Source organism: Populus trichocarpa, chromosome 3, assembly GCF_000002775.5.
Source record: "Populus trichocarpa isolate Nisqually-1 chromosome 3, P.trichocarpa_v4.1, whole genome shotgun sequence".
Lineage (NCBI taxonomy): Eukaryota > Viridiplantae > Streptophyta > Magnoliopsida > Malpighiales > Salicaceae > Populus > Populus trichocarpa.
The window spans coordinates 17,003,758-17,025,691 of record NC_037287.2 but is presented as its reverse complement, the minus strand read 5'-3'; the positions used below and the strand labels follow the sequence as shown (position 1 = coordinate 17,025,691).

Sequence of the window (21,934 nt, the reverse complement as noted above, 5' to 3'; positions counted from 1 at the left end):
TTTATATTAAATATCCTAGATATATATTTATTTAAAAAAATCTATATAAACATATCTTTATACGAGCATAAGAGGTTCATCTCTTTAGATTTCATGTCTTTAAACAATACAAGACTCAATACAAATCTAAAACAACATAAGTTTAATGCAAGATTTAAACAAGATTTAAAAAACATTTAAGTCTATAAAATAACATTTATTCTCCCTGTCACTAGTACAAATACTATATTGATATAAGAATCAAAGTGTTTTTCTTGCGGATGCCGTTCAACCTACTAAATCTTATGGATTTAGTTTTTATCAACCCATGAAAAGAACCTTTAATATGTATGATGAGGATTTCATTAATTCTAATCAACAAGTTACTTTATAGATATTTAATTAGGTTACACGTATCTAAGTTGACTGATATAATATAAATTGAATTTGAAATGATAAAAAATACAGATTATATCATGAATTTCTATACTAGAAATACATTAGATGTGAATCATCATTTTTTCACATGGATGTGATTTTATATGATTTCTGCGTAGACATTATTAGATATAGATGTATTTGTGCAATTGACACGATTTCAATTAACAAAAAATCATATTATAACCAATATTGACCCGATGAAATTAGTAAAATATTGTTTATTTAAAAGTTCAATAATTAAACAATAAAAAACGTAGCACTCTACGATAAGTTTGTTTTTCTAGTAAAAACTATATTTAAATATATTTTAAAATTATATTGAACTTGAAAAAAAATACTAAATTAATGTTTTTTTAATTTTTTTTATAATTTTAATAAGTTGATATTAAAAATAAAAAATATTTTAATATATATTCAAGTAAAAAAATACTGTAAAACTATATACCGAACACTAATTTTTAGGTTTGTTTGGAAGTGTATTTGCGGTTGTTTTTTAAAATATTTTCCGTATCAAAATGTACTAAAATGATATATTTTATTTGTTAAAAATTATTTTAAAATTAATGTATTAAAATGATTTAAAATATAAAAAAATTAAATTTTTAAAAAATATGGATTGGAAGACGTTTCCCACCACTAATTAATTATACACTGATGAAACGTTGAAACAAAAAAATCCGCTACACTGACCAAGACCACTGGTGCCTTCCGTATCTGCCACTCTTCAAGAATTGAAGTTGTGTACGGCAAGGATTTGTGCCTCAAGTTGCCAATTTATTAGTGATGGAAATGGGATTATTGTAGCTGTTTAAAAATGTAGTTATGGTTAGTTTTTAATGTGTTTTATTTGAAAATATATTAAAATAATATTTTTTTTTATTTTTTAAAAATTATTTTTAAAATAAATACATCAAAATATCTAAAAATATCAAAAAAATATTAATTTAAAATAAAAAAATAAAACAAATTTTAACTTTTTTTAAAAATACTTTTAGAATGCAAAAATAAACAGAAATGTTTCACTGTAAAACAATCTCATTGCATCCTTCTTTTCTCTTTTAATTTATTCAAATAATCCTTCATGAAAACCTGCATAAGCTTCCGGCTTGGTGCGTCGGTCCGATTATAACAAAAATAAATAAATATTTTTTTATAAAAATAAAACAAGTAGAAGAACAAGGAAAAGGTGATTTATGATATAGAAGGCTAGGCTCCCATGAGTTTCAAATCAATACAACGTAGCCGATGTTATTTGTTATTTTAGTTCAATTATATTTTTAAATTTTTTTGAATATCTTTTATATTATTTTCATATATTAATGTTAAAAATAAATTTAAAAAATATATTATTTTGATGTGATTTTAAGCAAAAAATACTTTGAAAAACAATCTCTATTATATTTCTAAACAAACACATGCTCCCCATCTCTTAAAAAATGATTCGAGAGATATCAATAGCTCTTATTTTACTCATTAATAAAATATCACCCCAACTTGCCATGAATATTAATGATATATGCAAAAAATTTATATATTAATATTAATTCTTAGACCGAGTCCAATCAAACCTACATGATGTTTTATATAATATACACATTTCCATAAATATATATATATAAATATCCTATATAACTTATATATATTTGATATATTTTTATAAGATATTTATCTTAAATTTTTTATATAATTAGATCTCTCTAGAACATAAAAAAAAAGGCCATAGCTTATCTCTTTAAGATTAATTTCTCTAAATTTAAAGTTTAATGCAATACAAGTTTAATATAAAATTAAATAACATTTAGACATAGATAATACTCATTCTCTTTGTAACATGTATAAAAACTACATTGACTTAAAATTTAAAATGTTTTTTTTTGCAGGTGTTGTCGAACCGTCAAGTATTCTAGATCCAATTTTATCAACCCATGAAATATACCTCAAATCTTTCTACCAGTGATATTTTCTAGCCTCATAAATATGACATATTATTTTATTTCAGGGATTTAGCTTGATTGAGAGACAATTTTGTTCCCAAAATCATCATTTAGGATCCAATTTCTGGCAAAGCTGTGAAAAAAAAAACATGCGAAATCATAAAAACATTCTCTGAATTATTTATTGATAATTTAGATAAAGATCTCCTTTTTTTTTTATTAACATCTTATTTATTACGTTAAACTATTAATATACTTTTTTTTAATACATCGAGGGTGTTTAAATGGGAGGTAACTTGTGTTTTTTTGAGTAAAAAGTATGTTTTTATAGCCTTTAAAGATATGATTTGTGCTTAAAAGATATTGTATCTTTGACAAAAAACCACTATACCTTCAAGCCAAACACACTAGAACTATGATTGATGGCCACTTTATTAGGTTTCAACCAATATTAATGACGATGTTTTCACCAAAGAAAAGGTTTTATCGATACGAATTCATTCATACAAATTTTAAATCAAATCATCATCAAATTAATTTAAAATGTTCTAAAAACCCCAGTTTTTTTTAGTTTAACTTGTGTTTGGAGTTGATTAATTAGTAGTTACAAAGATGGAGTTCCAATGATTATGGTGACAAAACTTACCTAAATTGCCAGACAAAAGAAAACTCTATTATCTATTCTCTTGCTTCGGACATTGATTGTGGTTTTTTCTTAACATAATTGACGTGTAAACTTGAACTACCGTTACTTCTACAATCCCATTTCCTTGATAGGTGCAGGATCTCACTCCGTTCCGACTATTTTACAAAAAGTGAAGATGCTTTAAAGTGATTGGTCTTGAGATTCTCGTCTGGATCTAGATTCGGGGAGAAGAATATTATAGTGATAGTATAATCGAATCCATCCATCCATACAATAATGCTTTATTCCGAGGAGAAAGCGCCCTATATATATATATATATATATATATATATATATATATCAATCCTAATTCTAGACCTGAGTTTGATAAAATACTTTATATATTAATGAAGGTTTCAAGCATTTGATACAAAGAGCGGCCCGAAGCAAGACGAGGGGCACCTTTTCTCATCAATGAAGGTTGTGGGCATTTTCAACTTTCTGCGCACGGCGTTGCATGCTTCCTGTTACGGTGCTGTTCCTAATCAGAGTTTTTGTATGAAAAGTCTCAAACTATATGTTTTCAAGCTTTCAATTCACTTAGCATATTCTTTTGATTGAAAAGTACAAATCACTAGTCTTGAACATTAATTTGGGTAGTAAGGAGAATACTACAATCTTTTTTCAAAGTGTATTCACTCAAAAACATATTAAAATAATATTTTTTTTTATTTTTTAAAAATTATTTTTAATATTTGAACATCAAAACAATTTGAAAATATAAAATTATAATTTTAAAAAAATAAAATATTTTAAAATATTTTTAAAATACAAAATAAAATTTATCTCATGTTAGGTAAACAGAATAGGTGGTTTGGCCAACTTGACATGTGAATTATGATGTAAGTGTCAAAAATGGCGTCCGGGACTGGAGTAGGGTTAGGTAACTGTAACATTCACCGGAAAGTTGAGGGGAAAAATAAAAGGAGAGATTAATGGAGAAAGTGCATTATTTGTCACCATCGTCAAATTAATTTCCCCACTTGGAAGTAGAAACAATCCAAACGTGCGGGGGTGAGTTGGTCTACCCAATCTTTGACCACATCAATGCACGTGTTTTGCCTAAAAGGTGCCCGAGCTGGTCTGGAATGTCGACATGGAGTGGTTCAAAGATCAATGGATTGAATGGGAAACCTTTTGAATTCTTGAACAGGTTTTTCAATTGACTGTGATCAATGCTTCTATCACCTCTGATTCTCTGTCATACTATTTTTTTCTTAAAGAAAAATCCACGGGGGAGTTGAAATAAAAAACTATTCAAATGAAAAACTAACTGAAAATCTTAATGTTAAAAGGTTTCTGTTTTGCCTGGTGGATATATGGAGATTATTTTATTTATTAGGTTGATATTTGTTATGATTAAAATATTTATATATAAATATTTTAAGCAAGACAAATGTCCTTTTATATATGAAATTTATAATATTTTATATCAGACATATTTTATAAGTGACGATGCAAAGAATAGCATGATATATAATGATGATGATGTGTTATGATTATAATGTAGTGGTTGTGCTGATTGTGAATAGGAGTGACGATGAGAGCGAGCAATACAAAAGATTTTTAGAAAACAAATCTTATTGATTTTTTTTTATTTTTTTATTTTTCTATTCAATATTATTAGAATTTTTTTTTCTCATATTAAGTGTTGTTGAGCTTTTCTATATATATATTTTAAAAAGGTTATGATATTTTTTTGACAATTAAACTTTAATTAGTAAAAATTAAATATTTTTGATGTTTCTCGTAATCATGAAGTCTTTCTAGTTTATGGAAGGAATAAATTGCAATTGTTTAGTTTAATTTAATGTAGCGTGCAAATTAAAATCAATGTAAAGCTAAACACGTAACAAAATTCACTTGTTTTCTAGCATGCACATAATTAAACTGTATATAATAGTAAAATATTAAACTAAATGACAAGATTTAGTGACAACGTAAATATAATTTAATTGTTGAAGAATTTCAAGTGAAAAAAAATAAAAAAATATAAATATTGCTATCAAAGATATATAAATTTCCCAATCACATTGCTTCAAGCAATTAATCTTTTAGGATTCAAACAACTCCATTTCAAAAAGTCGGACTACCTTTCAAAGTCTATTAAATAGAAGCAATTAAGCAAAATAAAAATAAAAACCTAAAAAAGATGCGACTAGATAGCTAAAAGACGTCATACGAATGCAAAAGACTTAGAGAGAATTGGAAAAAAGTACTCGTTGAATTGTTGTGTTCTGGATAGTCCTCCCTAGCCCCTGTTTATACAGGGAACGAAGGCTGCCACAGCTAATGAAAATTAATCGTGGCTTTTTTATTAATTAAATAAATGTTTGAGATGAACATGGACAAAATAAATAATCAAATAGATTCAATGAATTTGAATAGGTATTATTTATGAATTGAAAAAAAATAAAAAAATTATTTTATAATAAATTCAAACTCGGGACATGCATGACTTAAATCTATTCCTGTTTTATTTATTTTGTATTTATTTTTGTGGTGTGGTGTAATATGATGCATGTTTTGCTCAGGCTATACTCAGGTTATATATTTATAATTGTTGTGTTAATCAATATATATCACAATTTTATGCATGTTTTATTAAAAACTTTATTTTAAAACTATAATTAAAAAAATATAATTTATAACCTTTTGTTTTAAAATTTATTTTTTAAAAAATACAACTATAAAAATATATACCGTCTCTCTCTCTCTCTCATGAGAGGGTCCAATTTGTCTCTGGCTTGCGATTCCACCATTACTGGGCCTTTTCTTAATCTTCTCTCTCTGTTTTTGAATGAAGGATCCAATTCTCTTTAATAACTACAACTTTCACCTCTATTTTTCTAGTTTTAATTTGGGCTCCCGTATTAATTATTAGCGCTTGAAGATGACCTAGCTTTGATATGGTGTTAGAATTCCTCGGCCCTAAACTCTCACTTGGACTGTCTTCTTCGGGAACGTCCATTTTTAGCATCCTCCACGCAGCATATGTCCTCATCCACACCAAAATAGTTAACCACCATGGCTTTGCACTTAAACCTTACTCTTATATGTCCTTCCATTTTCCGAGTATGTTTGTTTAAGAGATACGTCCCACGACCCATTTCACAGACAAACACATTCTTAAGAAGTTTGTAGTGGGACTTGCTAAGAAATCGGGTCAAGTGAGTCTTTCTTTGTCTGTAAAAATAAACTACAAAATTTAGTATACTAACATGTAGAGAAAACAAATAATGATAGAGTATAATTCAGTAAGAGAACGATGATAATAACAGGGAGAATTACCAAAAATCAACCAATATAAAAAGTGACATAAACAGATAAAAAGAACACAGGAAGATGACATATGATTAAGGAAAATAGCATTCGGAAAAGAATTTCTTAAGAGGTTTAAGGCCCATGAAAGAACCATAACCCAACCCATCATGCTGCATATACCACCAAGCCAGCGAAGACGAACCTCGAAAGAAACAAGCAGGCCTCTCCTCTCATTGCTTCCTTGTTCACAAAATGATCCCAAAACAGAGCAATTGATACCGTCTCCCGAGCGAACTCAACGACAATAAAACAGAGGAAGTTGCCTTGTGGCATCAAGAAAAGCAAAACCAACTGCAAGAAGAGCCAATAAGAGAGATGGGGAAAGGGTGGAAAGTAGCTGCTGTTATTGGGCTGACAGCGATAATAGCAAGAGAAATGAACAAACAATTCGGATGGGACAAAGACGCAGCTCTTCAGCTATTTGTTGAATGATCAAATCGATTAGGGGTATGGGCGATGCCTGTTTACGTTGGGATTCACACAATCACTCTCGCTTTCTGTTTGCCTTACGCTGTTTTCTTCGAGGCTGGTGCTTCTTTGTTATTTGGGTTCTTGCCTGCTGTTTTATGTGTCTTCTCTGCCAAGCTCTTAGGTGCCTCTCTTTCCTTCTGGATCGGCAGGTACTTCAAAATGTCTTCATTTGTTTATTCCTTTTTACTCGGTTTGTTTCCTGATCGCATTTTCTTGCAATTCTATCAATTGGATCCCATTGTTTATTCCTTGGTAAGTTTCGTACTTGGAAAGTATTAATTTCGGGGTTATTGGACATCTTAGCCAAAATCCCAGCTTATTATTTTAAGTTTATATATGATACTTTTCCAGGTTACCACTTCGAATTATCATGGAGCCATCGTGTCTGCAATCTCTTGTTTCTATTTAGATAAACTTCTTATACAATTTTCACAGTTTCAAGTGACGTGGTAGAGGTCAAAGTGAATCGTAGTCGGTGCGGTGTGTATAATATATGCTCGTCCAAAACTATTGTATTTATGCATGTGATTACACTTCTTAATGCTCTTTTTCTTTCGCATAGTCATCGAGTAACAGTGAACTCATGCTTGATGGTACCTTGCACACACATGGACTTGGCATGTCATGCTCACACTCAAGAACGGCTCATCATTTATCTGTACCTCATCAGGGAAATAATTCAGTGCGTATTGATGCTGTTAATTGTCAATGGAGAAACTAAGTTTGTAAATGGTGAAAAGTCAGAATAAGCAGTAACTGGATGGAAATTAATATTGCAGGGCATCAACTTTTTAATAGGCAGTTCTTCTTAGGTTCTATGTCTCAAAAGAATGATTTTTGTTGGGCTATGTTTTTAGTTTTATTAGCATGAGAAATAAATTTCTATATGCAGGGTGCTTTTAAAAATCTTTGGTTTTTCAGTCGTTTTGCTTTATGGCTACAGGTCTTCTTGTTGTGAGTCTAGTCAAGCATACTGTCACTTGGTTTTGTTTAGGCCTACTTAGGTCATTAAGAAGTGTTCTTCCTATTAATATGCTTAGTGAAGTTTCTTGTTGAATGATGATTTAGGTTTCATGTTATGAAACCTACAACAATTATTGATGAATATTGCAAACAAGAGAATACACAAATTTAACTTGGTTTGGCAATATGCCTATATCCATAGGAGCAAGGAGCTTTTATTTCACTATATGTCAATTTTGTGCTACGTTATTTCAGGATCCATTTTGAGGTTGTGAAGTTTTTCAGGTTAGTTTTCAGGAGTTCAAGTTCAGCAATGGAGTGGGTGCAGAGTAACAAATATTTCCATCTCCTTTCCAGAGGAGTTGAACGAGATGGATGGAAATTTGTTTTCTTGCACGCTTCTCACCCATGCCCTCCTATGTTATAAACTATGCTCTAGCTGCTACAAAAGTTGGGTTCATGATTGATTTTCTACTCCCTACAGTTATTGGCTGCCTCCCAATGATCCTACAGAATACATCCATCGGCAGCCTTGCTGGTGCTGCTGTTGCTTCGGCATCAGGCTCTAAAAAATCTCAGGTCTGGTCCTACCTTTTTCCCTTACTTGGGATAGTATCAAGCATCCTTATTTCCTTGAGGATCAAAAAGTACTCGACTGATATAACTATGGTGGAATCCTCTGCCAGTGATTGTACTCTCGGCTCTAGTGATGTTGATTCGCATCAGACCTTTTCTAGTAGAAAAGGAAGTGAGGGCCTGAGGAAAAGTCAATAAAGGACTCCGATAGTGCCTGTTTACTTGATCAGTACTTATCCTCTTTGATAGCAATGATTTAGAATATCAGATCCATTTTGGTTGCAATTCGATTCCTGCTGATTCATCCCATTCTTTCTCTTGAAACATAGATATGCTATGTCAGAATCTGGACAAATGGATTATTCAGTTGTCTTTAGAAAATAGATAACTTAAACTCAGTAATTAGTACATTTTGGCCATGTCTTGATGCATCATATGTCATAATTCCCCTGTCCATGGATTTGAATATTGTATTCTAATTTTCTGTGGAGAAAAAAATGCTGATGGTACGCGTACTGTACTTTGCCTGACTTGTTTTTATGCAGTCACCTTGCGGTGGAATATTGTGATTCTGCTATATTCATAATCTATTACTGTGATAAAATTTCCTGCTGTGAAGTTTAATTTCGGTGTGGTTATGATGCTTTATTTTGTTGATATTGGGCCCATTATTTTGCATGCTTGGCTCATTCTTGGCTTTTTATGAGCACATATCCTTTCTTTCTCAGTAGAACATTGAGTCCCTCAGTTTAGTTCTCTTTTTTTCCCTTCGACAGAGGGTAAGCTATGTTTTTGGTCCCTTCACTCCCTGCCTTTTTTCTTTCTTTTTTTTTGGTTCACTCAAGAGCCTTTGTTGATTCACTGGAATCTGGAGCTTGTTCTTTCATTGAAATTTGCAATTTCTGGTTCAAGTGGGAATGTAGAAACCATCACGTAGGTTTTACGTAGTCTAATCTCTAAAATTCATAGCACGTGAAATCTTGAACTCGGGTTTAATCAATTTATTATGTTGTAACATAACTTTTCCACCAAAATACATGGGAGACTAAAATATAATCAAGAAAGTAACTCTGCTGTAATATCTTCAGCCTCTTAAATAAAAGGAAAGAAAGAACGAGAAAGCAATGCCTCCAGCCCCCGATCAAAAACAGATGGTGTCTGATTATAGCAGGACCTTGTTAATGTGATTAAACTGCTCGACCATATTATTGAATCAGGGAGTACGTAGGAGAGATCTGGATGATGGGTTATGACTTGTGAGTGTTTAGCACTGTTATGGTTTCTAGCAGAATAAAAAAAATTGCCCTAAAAATATGTTTAGCCCATTCAGTTTATTAGTTGCCTTTTCACTGAATTAGTCTATGGACCTCCTCTCTATCGAAAAAAATATAGCCATTGCCGATGTAGCAAAAAAAATATTATTGAATCTTAAACGTTTGTTTAATAAAAAAAATGGAGGATTAAAGGTATTATTAAATGTTAACAAAATTGTTAGTTGAGAGATAAATATAGATTAACGTATTTAATCTCGTGCTATAAAGAGTCTTTTTATTTTTTTATTTAATTATATGATAATATGTTTTTTTAAGAAGAGCAATAATTAAAATCTTATTAAAATAAAATAATTCTTGTTTTAAGAAAATGCTAGCTAGATTCAGATGTATTAAAAAATTTAAAGAACATCCCTATTGCACTGGACAAATTTTTTGCAGTGCTGCAAAACCTGGCCTGACCTAATTTGGAGACTTCTTAAATTTAACCATTATCTAAATCGGGTTTTAAATCAGGTTTTTAAATTAATTTGGATGGGATGGGAGCTAACATGATATGATCTAATTAAAATTTAATTTGATATCGAGTAGGAAAAAAATTCAAGATGATGTTGCTTTAATTTTATTATTTTTACTTGTTGAAACAATAATGTTTTTTATTAACTTGATTTAACATGTTAAACTCATGAATTGAGTGATATATCCAAATAAATTGAATAACCTCTTTTTTTTATCTAACTACATGCATGGGAAAGCTGCTGAATAAAATTCAAGAATAGAGAACTATCATAAAGGGATGCAAAAAAAAGAGCATATGTTAATGTTAGATAAAATAATGAAATAAAATTTCTTAAAAATAAAAAAAAATCACATAGTAATTAATCAAACAACATCTAAAAAAAATTAGCGATCAGTTAAAAAAAAAAACATCATGAAATGTTTTACAAAAATAATGTTTGTTAATATAATAAAAAAATTGTTATAATCTTGTAAAAAAATGAAAAATCAATGGTATTTAATAAAAAAAAACTCAAATTAGTTTTTTAACTAATTAATATGAATGGATTGAAATGTAAAATGTAGGAGTTTTTTTATTATTTAAAGAACAAAATATGCCACACGTGTGGCTCTACGTGTTTGACCCATAAAAAAAAGACTTAGGTGGCACATCCAACCTATTATTATACTAGAGGGTGGAGGACGTGTCACTGATCATTTTTTTAAAAAAAAAACAACACATATAACTTGTTGTCCGCTAACCTAAAATTCAGTGATTGAAGGGTTACTGGAAAGTTAGGGCAGATGTATTTTATATTTAAAAATTTATTTGTCAACTTTTTTTTTATCCAAAACATTTAAAAAATATATTAGAGACCTAAATAAATATATTTATGGCTTCAAATAACCTAAAATCAATTAAAAAATCAACTTGAATTCAAAAAACTTTTCGAGCCTAGATCCAGCCTTTCAGGCAAGGTGATGGCCAAATAACATTTTAGTAAAAAAATTTTCATCGAATGGAACATGTTAATACTAAGATCGATTTTTTTCATGGTTAAAATTAGTGTCAACTGTAGATTTTTCTCTTTCACTAGAATCTGGTGACTCTCGACCCTCTTAAATCTAGGGACTGGAAAATAAAAAAAAAATATTTTGAATCAAAACTGAATTTTAAAATACTAAAGGGACAAAAAATGTATCCATTAAAGAGTAGGAGGACCAAAGTTAAATGTTCACCCAATTTTAAAATTGCCACCTAGTTTTCTTGTATTTTTTATTTTGGCCCTTTGTCTTTGAATCATGTCCTTCCTTAACAAACCGGAATCAATTGGCCATTAAAAGATCCAATTAAAGAGAAAAAGGGTTGATGATGAAAAAAAAATTCACGTTTTAGTTATTTTGTTAATATAACGAAAAATTGTAAGACGTCAAATTTGTAGTCATTGTGTTGATCCCATTTTTATAGGAGTTTGTGTGGCAGAATTGCCGTGAACATTGTTTGAATCAAATTCTACGAAGGTTTCCCTTTCTCTTCGATCACACAAACCCTTATCTTTGCTCTGCAAACCCCACCCTAAAAATACTTATAACTAAGGCTGTCCTCGGCTGGTGGCAGCCTCTTTCACTTCTTTGTTTTTTCAGTATATTGTTTCCTTCTATATTGTCGAGATTTATCTTTTGCTTGTTTCCTACAATCAAATTTGCAGTCATGATGCCTTTCTAGATGAGAGTTTGAGCTGTAAATTCTTGAAACTTTCTCGAAAATAAATTTGGGAAAAAATATCTATGAGGATGTCCTGTTTCTTCCTGTCTTTAGGTCTTTTGGGCTTTTGAGCTGTAATGGATTCGATGTCGGGCCACGAACCTGTAAAATAAGGCCCCTTCGAACCTGGGGGGTTTCCGATATATATTTAGGTCATGTTTGTTTTCTGAAAAGTGATTTTCGAAAAACTATTTTCCAAACTTTCCTGTGTTTGTTTACTATTATGAAAGTTGGTCAACGGAAAACACTTTTCAGTCAAAGAAAAATTTGGCTTGATTTCCAGGAAAGTGTTTCCCTACAAAATTTGGACGGAAAACACTTTCCAGAAGTTGTGAAAAATTTAGAAATGTCATATTATTTACTGATTATATCAAATTTGGTTTTCGAACTTTTAATTGCTATATATATTTTGTTTTGAATATTTATTTTTCAATTTCATCTCTTAAAATTTAATTTTTATATTAACTTTGGTCCTCATTTTTATAATTATTATTTGTTTTTTCCTTATCATTTTTTATTAAAATTTTTTATCTATCAAATTTGATCCTCATTCTTTTGATTGTTACTTATTTTATTTGAAATAATTTATGAAATGTTAATTATTATTATTTTAATTTCTTCATCTTTTATTTTTTTTTAGATTTGATCTCTATTATTTTGATTATTATTTATTTTATTTGAGATAATTTATGAAATTATATATTTTTTTTCAATTTCATTCTCATTCAACTTTTTAATTTTTAAGACTTGTTCCTCATTATTTTAATAAACTTGAGAAAAATAAAATATTAATAAGTTATTTCCCAGCTTATTTTCCATGACATAACCAAACACTGTAAAGTGTATTCCAACTTATTTTTCATTATACTACCAAACATCAGAAAATAATTTATTTTTCTGAAATTCACTTTAAAAAAAAATACTTTTCAATAAACAAACGGGACCTTAAATCATATAAGAGGAATTAATGTTTAAAAATCTCATGAAGAGAATGATTTAATTACTTTCGGGAATGAAATTACAATTTATCAGCAGATATTAGGAATGAAAAATGAAATCATCTTTGGGTAATAGGAGTTTTTGTATAGCTGGCAGGCACATTCATGGTGATCCGTGGTCCGTCATAGATATTAGCAGATTTCTCGTAAATCTATTCCTCTAGGAAAGGGGCATTCCAGGTTCAAGCTAGTCATCCTCCACCGATGATATGCTCTAACGCGAAGCCTTCGACTGTACTTGTTTTTTTAATGTGTTATGTGATTATGATGTAAAATGTTTTTTAATATAGTTTTTTTTGTTTTAAAATTATATTAAAAAATCAATTTAACATTTTTTTTCATGTAAGAAATATTTGTAAAACAGTTTTAAAAGTACTCTCAAATATCATTTTAATAATCATTTTGGTTTTAGGTAGAGTTTAGAAACACGATCTTAACGTTGTTTGGCAAATAATTTGAATTTTTTATTATTTAAAATTGATTTTTTATTTTTATTTTTGATTGTTTTGATGTGCTGATATAAAAAATAAATATTAAAAAATAAAAAAAATTTATTTAATATATTTTTAAGTAAAATATATTTTAAAATGCTACCGTAACAAACGCTGATATGGTTATAATCCTGGTCATGTTTTTAAAATGCTACCGTAACAAACGCTGATATGGTTATAATCCTGGTCATGTGTCTTCGGTCTTAAAAATAGTGCTGAATTTGAATAATAAAACCAAAAAGATTTTTTTGATCGTTGATATTAAGATTTAAGAAGGAAACTTTAGGTGAGAGATATTCAACAATTAACCACTACAATTCATGTCGTGCTGTTTTTCGTCTTGTCTTGTAATAAAGGGGAGCGAGATTGTTGACGGTTGAAAATTCTAATTTTATCGACTTCGAAAGATAACATAGCTCGGAGTAGGTAACTCTACTCGATCGCCGAATCGTGAAAAATGGCTCCCAGTTGACCAGGTTCGAGCATGTTTTTAATTTGAGGGCTTCCTTGGATGTTAATAATTATTTCTTCTTTTGTTTTCCTCAGCCAATGATTCTTCCAGGTAACAAAACGGGTATCCTATGTGAATATCTTCCTACATGTTAGGTTGCAGCCGACCAGACACATGGAAATGCAATTCTAGCTGAGGGCAGCAAGGACTTTAAAAAAAGGGGGCTGAGAGAGTCAATTGACCAGATTATGAACGAGGTAGAAAAGAGACAACAACCGACAGTGTCTGAAGGCAACATGATCGTAGATGTCTTTTATTGAAATTGAGGTCCATTGTGATTTAATTGCTTGGACTTTGTACCACTGAAATCACAGAAATACTTTATTGATATTATCAATCCCTAGATTCAACAATTAATTATACTATCAAATTTGGTTTTGAACTCATTTATAAACTGAAGTGGAAAAATTATTTTAATTATTATTACTGGCTTTGAAATCTTTTCTGCATGGGTGCAAATAAGTTCAGTATTCTTATTGTTATTAATAATTAAACCCATGACTTCTTGATAACTATAAAAATCCCAGAATCATTTGAGCTTAAAGTACATTGATAATATTAAATAATATTCAATTATATATGTTTTCACTTTATCTGCCATCCACTTAGATTCATGTAAATATAATCTCCCCTAAAATAAAAAAAAATAGATAAAATTAACATCCAAGGGCTTTTCAGTCTTTTTAATTTTTTAGCACAATAAAATTATTTAATTACCTTAAAAAAATCTATTAAAATCTATTTTAGGATATTTTTTTTATCTTTTCATCATTATTTTTTAGTTGATATCAAGTTGTCAAGGGTATTTTTTATTTGACCAAATATTAATAATTATTTAAAAAAAATCTATCAGAGTATGGAGCGCATAAGCCAGTAAGGAGGAGTAACATGCGAGTTTATCTTGTGACCAAACTATTTTGATGAGTTAATCTTGATGGATATTTTTTTTTCTTGCGAAGGGTATTTAGAAACTATCTCATATAAATAAATAAATAAATAGATAAAATGTGAGTTTAAGTTAGAGCCTTGGAGTTGGATATGCTGGAGTCAAACTAGTCATGCAAATAGACCGCTCCATCTCTTCATCGAAATTTACAAGGAAAAGTCAATGATCACCTACCCCATTTTCGATGGTCTAATTCAAAATTATCACGACGCTGGAAAATTATGATATAGTAGGCCGAAAGAAGACCTTCCAAGTTTCTAACCTGCCACGCACGTCGTGTTTACCAAAAATTAGCTGTTAATTAATCATGCAAATGCAATGAATTCAAATAATAATAGCTCTGCGCATAAATTTCCCGTTCAATTTCTCTCCGCATGCCTGTATTCTTCGAATATGTCTGCAATTCGTCAAATTCTTATCTAAAAGAGATTAAAAAAGCACTCGGAACTTTGTATCCAAGCCGATTTTCCCGAGTCAGAGGAGTTGCATTCAAGCTTGATTGATTCATAAAGTGCAGAAAATGTAAAGATTTTCTTAGGTCAGTAGACTTCATTTTATTGGAACGAACAGGCTTTCAGTGTTGTCTTGTTGTAAACGCAGCAGAAACCTTGGTTGTTTGAAAATATATCCCTTCGTTTATTTATTTTTAACCGATATATATATATATATATCTTCGGAGCTCACATTAAGTGTTATTTTTTCCCTTTTTTTCCATATATTATTTATTATATGCGATGGAGTTCTTGCCATACAAAGAGATCTCTCAGGAAAATCTTTACTGGTGAATAGTTTTTATTCTCTCAAAAATATATCTCAAAAAACAACAATGTTTCATCGGATAAATACTTGAGTGTACATTCAAGAAAAAAATTAGCAAAATTATGATAGAATTTGTATTCCTAAAACTAAATCCTAATTGATTATAGCATCTTTAGAAAGATGATGTTAGAAGTATTAGAAAATAATAAAAATTATTTTTTGAGAACTTACTCAATAATTTAAATTATTAAGTTGAATTAGTTTTTTAATATAGTATCAGAGCATTCATGACTAAGCAGTCACGAGATCAAATCTCATTATTTTTATTTATTTTATAAAAATTAAAATTTTTTAATATGATATCAAAATCTCGACAACCAAGCACTTATATAGGTAGTTTTATATAAATTTTAAGTTTAAAAAACTTTTATTTAAAATAATATTTTAAAAAATAATATAAAGAGACAGTACAGCACCATTAAATATCCTGCCTAACCGAGAGATTCGAAGAGATCAAATTTCATAGAAGAAGACAAAAAGATAGCAAGGATCAGATGAAAGCACCGTCCGCGAAAATGACACCGAGAACGGTTGGATTTTTTTTTCTTTCGTAATATGCGAAGATATACATACATGCAGTCATTTATACTTCAACAAATTAGGTTGCTTATACGTATTAGGTTGCTTATACGTTGAACATTTAAGAAGAACACCAAAAACCCGCCGGTTACAAGGACAACACAGATAACATGGAGCGTATAAAAAGAATAAGAGCTTGTTCGTCCTTCTGATTTTCTAGTTTTTAATAACTATTTTACTTTAAAAAAAAACAATAAAATAATATTTGGTTAAATATTATATAATTCTTAACTTTTAAGAGTGAAATGTGATTTTTATAAAAGCATGTTGCTAAATATGTATTAGCTTATATTTTAAAAAAAAAAACAAAAGAAGTTACACTTTTTAAAGTAAAAGGCTGCTTGTTTTATTGAGAGAGGATATTTTAAGAGATATAAAGTATAAAATGAATTTTAATCCGAATCCAAGAACAATTGTTATGGAAGGATTATCCATGAGTATATATATATATATAATAGTTTTGTGTACCTAACAAAAATCATTCTAGAAAGAAAGCTACTATATGCACTTGGGTGCTGACGGCGTCGTGACGTTTTCACCACTCAGCAACATTACAATATTAAATGGTCACTGAAGATTTTAAAAGAAAAATCAATGTCTTGCTTGTGTGTGTGTGTGTGTACGTGTATATGTAAATCTTCTTCTACTTTTCCTGCCTTAAAAGTTCTCTTTATGAAAATCGAACTTTGTAGAGGTCTTGCGAGAGAAGTCTAGAGCTAATTGCCTTAGCTCCTTCGTGAGTGCTGGTGCCCCACAGTAGAAAACTCCTGCACATAATTTTACACACGAAGTTGTTTAGTTAAGTAATATTTCCTTAGTTCCGTGGGGGACAAAAAGAAGAGAAAAACAAAGGCCCAACAAAAAGTAGGTGAGCACGGTTAGCAGAACTGACCAATTCGAGAATCTGGATGCTGAAGGGCGATCTTCTTGTAGACTTGTCGCCAGTTGGGTTTGGCAAAGTGGGATTTGACCCGTGTGCCTGAAACCACATCCACGCCGCTCTTGGCATGGTGTAGCGACTGGAGCATGGCAATGAGAGCTGACCTTGCATCGCCTTCTTCATAAACACTTGTGCAGTAGTTGTGCAATTCTATCACCTGCTTGTCATCCATCTCTGCCACCTCATTCATTATCCCTTTGAACCACTCAAAGGAACCCTGTTCCCTTGTGACCCAATAGAAGTATGCTTTTCTTGTTTTGAAACTTTTGCTATTAATCTTGTTGTTCTTATTAGGCGTGGCTCTGCCACTTTCCAACGCATCCAAGGCTCCATTATTCCCTTCATCCTTATCCTTGATTTTCATGTTGTTGATAATGTCCTTGACTATGCTGATCATAGGTGTGGCTCCGATGCCAAGCCCTACTAGTAGCACCACATCATACTTCTTGTAGTCTTGTGCCGGAGCTCCAAATGGACCATCAACTAATATCTTGGGAATGCTGTACATTAATTTAATCGCCACTTGTCAATGAAATGCTCAAGGCAATAAAATTGTGCTACTATTATCGATGATCATGCCATCGCTATTGAATCACTAACAGATTTTAGTCAAAAGTATATATATATGATTTTAATAGCTTATCATCAATTCAACACCTTCCACCAAGATATCATAATTAATTATTACCTAGGATTGTTTCCTCCTTGCATATCAGCTCTGAGCAATCCACTCTTCCCAGCAGTCGGAGGCTGGCAAACCTAACAACCATTGAAAACATATAAGAGATTGTTCAGAACCAAGCAAGAAGGGAATTTGGTTTGGCATGCAGCATATATAAATGTAGCTAACGACAGACCTCAGAGAAAACAGTTTTGAGTTGCCTCGTCCAATCACCGAGTGTTCGAATGTGCACGCTTAGGTAGTCATCTCCTGGTGCTGAAGTGATAGAAAATGGGTGCCTGTGTTCATACCAATTATTATGCATTAGTGTCGAAGGCCAAAATAATTGGATTTCTTGGGCTGAAGTGGGCGCTAGCTAGCTATCTGCCACAGAAATTAGATTCTTACCATTCAAAGGGAGAAACTGCAGCGCAGTTGACAAACATGTACTGCCCACTCTTGTATTTGAATCCTTGGGGCTTTGACATGTGCAATGCCAGGACGTTTCCCGGATAGACGGCAACCTAATAAAATGTTCATGAAAAAATAGTGGTCTTCAGTATTGTACAAGTTTTGCCAGTACTAGAATTTGAAAATGAGTAGTGATCAATTCATAGAGACTTCATTGAATTAGACCTTGAGGATCTTAACGGCTCTGATGCTTGATCTGAAAGCCCTGATCAACCTTTCACATGCATAAAGAATAACCGGCACTGCTAGATACATCCATGTCTGCAGCACTCAAGAGAAGATGGAAATCGATTGTAAATGTACAAGAAATATCTGAAAGGTCAAAAGGAAGCAAATTCTTAATTTTAGTTGCAACGAAAGGGAGGAGTGAAGCACTGACCGTTTTATGATACCATGTCTTTGTGAGGTAGAGGTAAATTCCATGGACAACAAGGAGAGTGTAGACAATAACGAACAGATGGTGGGAATACCAGAACGCATTGAAGCCAGTGAGTTTCTTGAGAGGTTTAGGCAGGTTGATTCTGTTACGCCGAAACCAAGGCGTGGCTAATGTGAATGCTATGGCCATTAGCACTACCATTACAACGCCTGTGATCCCCTCCACACCTTTCAAAAACCACCAGTAGTTTTCAGGCTGATCATCTCCAAAGTAAGGTTTCATAGGCTCGTATTCTTCTTCAGTGGCATGAATAAGTCGTGGAAAATCACACGTTAAATGAGCCCCTGCATGCAATCCAATTCCAATGGCAATTCCTACTGCAATAACCTGAACAAATTTATAGCAAGTATTATTAGATTTTTAAGATCACGCAGACTTCTCAAATACAAGGATTACAGAAGTCTCGTTACCTTGTGGAAATTCAGATTGTCATCAAAAGGCACAGCAACACCCAATTTGGTCTTGTTTCTGAGCCAAGTAATGGTATTCCGGCAGACTGGTAGTAAAATCAAGGCCATATTGAATTTAAGGGTCTCTGCCCCTCCTTTGGCAACACAAACGCAATAACCCATCACATCATATGCGGCCTTGTGCCGATATTGTATGAACTTGTAAGTAAATAAACCAGCGACGATTCCCATCCACAACATCATTATCCAAACTCTCTGCCAATTATCCATCAAAAAGTACTTCATCTTTTGGTACCATCTCTTTAATGGATTGTTTTCTTGTGTGGGCTTCAGCTTTTGGCTCAATAATTGACTCAGAACTTTGCTATCTCCAACTCTGACGGTTTGGTTTGGAGCTTGCAATAATAGTGTTTCCAAGTTATAAATCTGTTTATTGCCACCAAAACAAGAAATTAATTATGCCCGGAAAGATAAATGAACCTATATGATTGTTTAATTACACTTTTATGTACTGTACCATGATATATCCAGCATTATCTGGGTCTAATTCTTCCATGATTAGTGCTGCATACTCCTTGGCTTGTTTCTGAATGTTGGAAAGCTTGTTTGCAGAAGCACTTAGAGTGATAATCTACAAATAAATTTGATCCGGTCAATCACAACTAGTAATGTTATTTAAGAAATAAAGTCGTTATATCAACCAAAATTAATTCATTCTGTTCACCTTATGTTAAAAAAAAAAAACAGAGATGCAAAAGTTTTTTTTTTTTTTTAGAGTTTGAACGGTGCTAGAATTTGATTTTTTTTCTTCAAATTAAATATTTTTAAGTTGTGTTTATATAAAAAATAAATTTTAAAAAATAAAAAATATTATTTTAATATATTTTAAAAAACAACCAATAATACACTATTAAAATATTCATTTGATCGCTTACTTCCAAAACTTCCTCTTCTGCTATTCTTCCATCAGCATCTTTATCAACCCTGCACATATTATCAATATTAAACACTTAAGAGCAGGCAACAAGACAGGCGGCAATCCCAAAGGATAAAAAGCGCTCAATCAATATTGAAGAACGCAATGTTAATTGAAAGTATACATGTCAAAGAAGATCTGGAGCCTGGAGTCAAAGCTTTCATCGGAAATTTGATCCCAGAATTGTCTAAGCTGTGCCTTGTTAATTAAATCACTATTTATGTTATGTCTCCGAGCAAGTGCACGAAATAATTCTCCGGCAAATTCCTTAGAGTCCTTGTTCATACCTGTCGTGTATAAATATAGTGGTCAATAATTAGCATCATAGTTAATTGAAGCAGGAGATTAACGAGAAAATTAATAGCCAACAAGGGTACTTACCAATGCATTCTCCAAACAAGGAACAGGGAAGTAGGCCACTGGTAGAAGCAGTAAGTCCTTGAAATCGCTTCTCAACAGCAGGCCATCCATTTCCAGTTTTGGTGGTAATGAACTTAAGTCCCTTCAAGGCATGAGCAGCAGCTGACTTATTCCTATCAAACCGTCTAGTAGATGTCCTTCTTGATAAAGAAGCAAAACGTTTTAGCTCCTGAGAGACCTGTCTGATTCTGGATGATGTGTTCCTAAACAGCGAAGACCGCAGCGAAGAGGAATTGTTACCCTCCAGCGCAGTCTTCGCCAGCAGAGTCAATTCGGGATCCTCATTAGCTCCTTGAACGCTGTGAACTGCCACAGAATCTTCACGAATATCCAAAGTAATCTCTACATAGGAAGATGGATCATCAGGAACACCGGAATTTATAACGGTTTCAGTAGGAATATTGAACCTCGCGCTCTTCCTTGAAGAACGTTTTTTATTGAGAGCTCCTCCTCCTCCTGATCCTAATGGCCCACTAAAAGCTGTTCTGTCGCTTGCTATGCTTTCTGTGTCCGAGTTGTTCTCAGAATAAGCACCCCTCGAGTCCTCGCCTCTGATCATTTTGATTAACTTCACTTATCCTGCAAAACTTTTGCTAACACCAAATGGTTTTAAAGAGAAACGGCCGAGAAGGAAATATTAATTGTAAACCGAAAGTTGGTTGGTGTAGAAAATTTGCTATTGATAAAAAGTTGAGGGAAGAGGAACCGGATATATATACACGCCAGAAGGTAAGAAGAATTGAAGAAGAAGGTTGCTTTCAAATCCATTTAAATGTTTTATTGCACATGCACTCGAATACGCAAATACGACGAAGCTCGTAGGAAAGGTATGCTGGTCAAATCCTCATCAACGACCACCCCTATTATTTTCTACTTTTGGTCTCTTTTTACTCATCTAACTTGCGCTAGCTGTAAATAAAATCTACATCCAGAAATTACTTGTATATATCTTCACCAAAGATTCTGCATTGAATTGAATTATAATGACTGCATTTAGCTAGTGGGGTTGATTGATATATAATAGTGAATTGCGGAAAGAGTAGACAAACTATATGCATATAATGGTAGTTTAAGAACCTAATTAGCTGGTAAAGTCCACTCTTGAATTCTAAATAAATTAAAAACGATAGTTGTTAGTCTTTATATATATATATATACTGCATAGTCACATAGCCACCTTCCATGGACTTTGCAATAACTGATGTCTTTTAATTTTTGGCATGCCTTCTAGATTTCCAAAAGAGTGGAAACATCACTATTTATATTTTACTAAAAATTAAGTGTTCGAGAGTGTTATAAAAATTGTTCTGTAAAGTGATTTTTATTTTAAAATATATTAAAATATTATTTTTTTTTATTTTTTTAA

General features: G+C 31.6%; 1 protein-coding gene, 1 long non-coding RNA gene and 1 pseudogene across 2 annotated transcripts; 2 read left to right on the top strand and 1 right to left on the bottom strand.

Moving 5' to 3' along the window:
* Positions 1-6,472: 6,472 nt before the first annotated feature.
* On the top strand, positions 6,473-9,000 carry LOC18097097 (uncharacterized; annotated as a pseudogene).
* Positions 9,001-13,390: 4,390 nt separating this feature from the next.
* Positions 13,391-14,235, top strand: LOC112326822 (uncharacterized). The gene is made up of 2 exons (XR_002980751.2): positions 13,391-13,872; positions 13,943-14,235. It is a non-coding gene; the product is annotated as an uncharacterized LOC112326822 (long non-coding RNA).
* Positions 14,236-16,572: 2,337 nt separating this feature from the next.
* On the bottom strand, positions 16,573-21,273 carry LOC7496513 (respiratory burst oxidase homolog protein D). The gene is made up of 12 exons (XM_002303700.4): positions 20,530-21,273; positions 20,273-20,435; positions 20,108-20,156; positions 19,690-19,803; positions 19,173-19,598; positions 18,703-19,089; positions 18,489-18,584; positions 18,261-18,376; positions 18,049-18,151; positions 17,880-17,950; positions 17,144-17,691; positions 16,573-17,018 (listed from the first exon to the last, which is right to left on the bottom strand). The coding sequence occupies exons 1-12, from the start codon at positions 21,125-21,127 to the stop codon at positions 16,909-16,911; spliced, it is 2,781 nt and encodes a 926-aa protein (XP_002303736.2). The 5' UTR covers positions 21,128-21,273; the 3' UTR covers positions 16,573-16,908.
* Between the last annotated feature and the right edge of the window lie 661 nt (positions 21,274-21,934).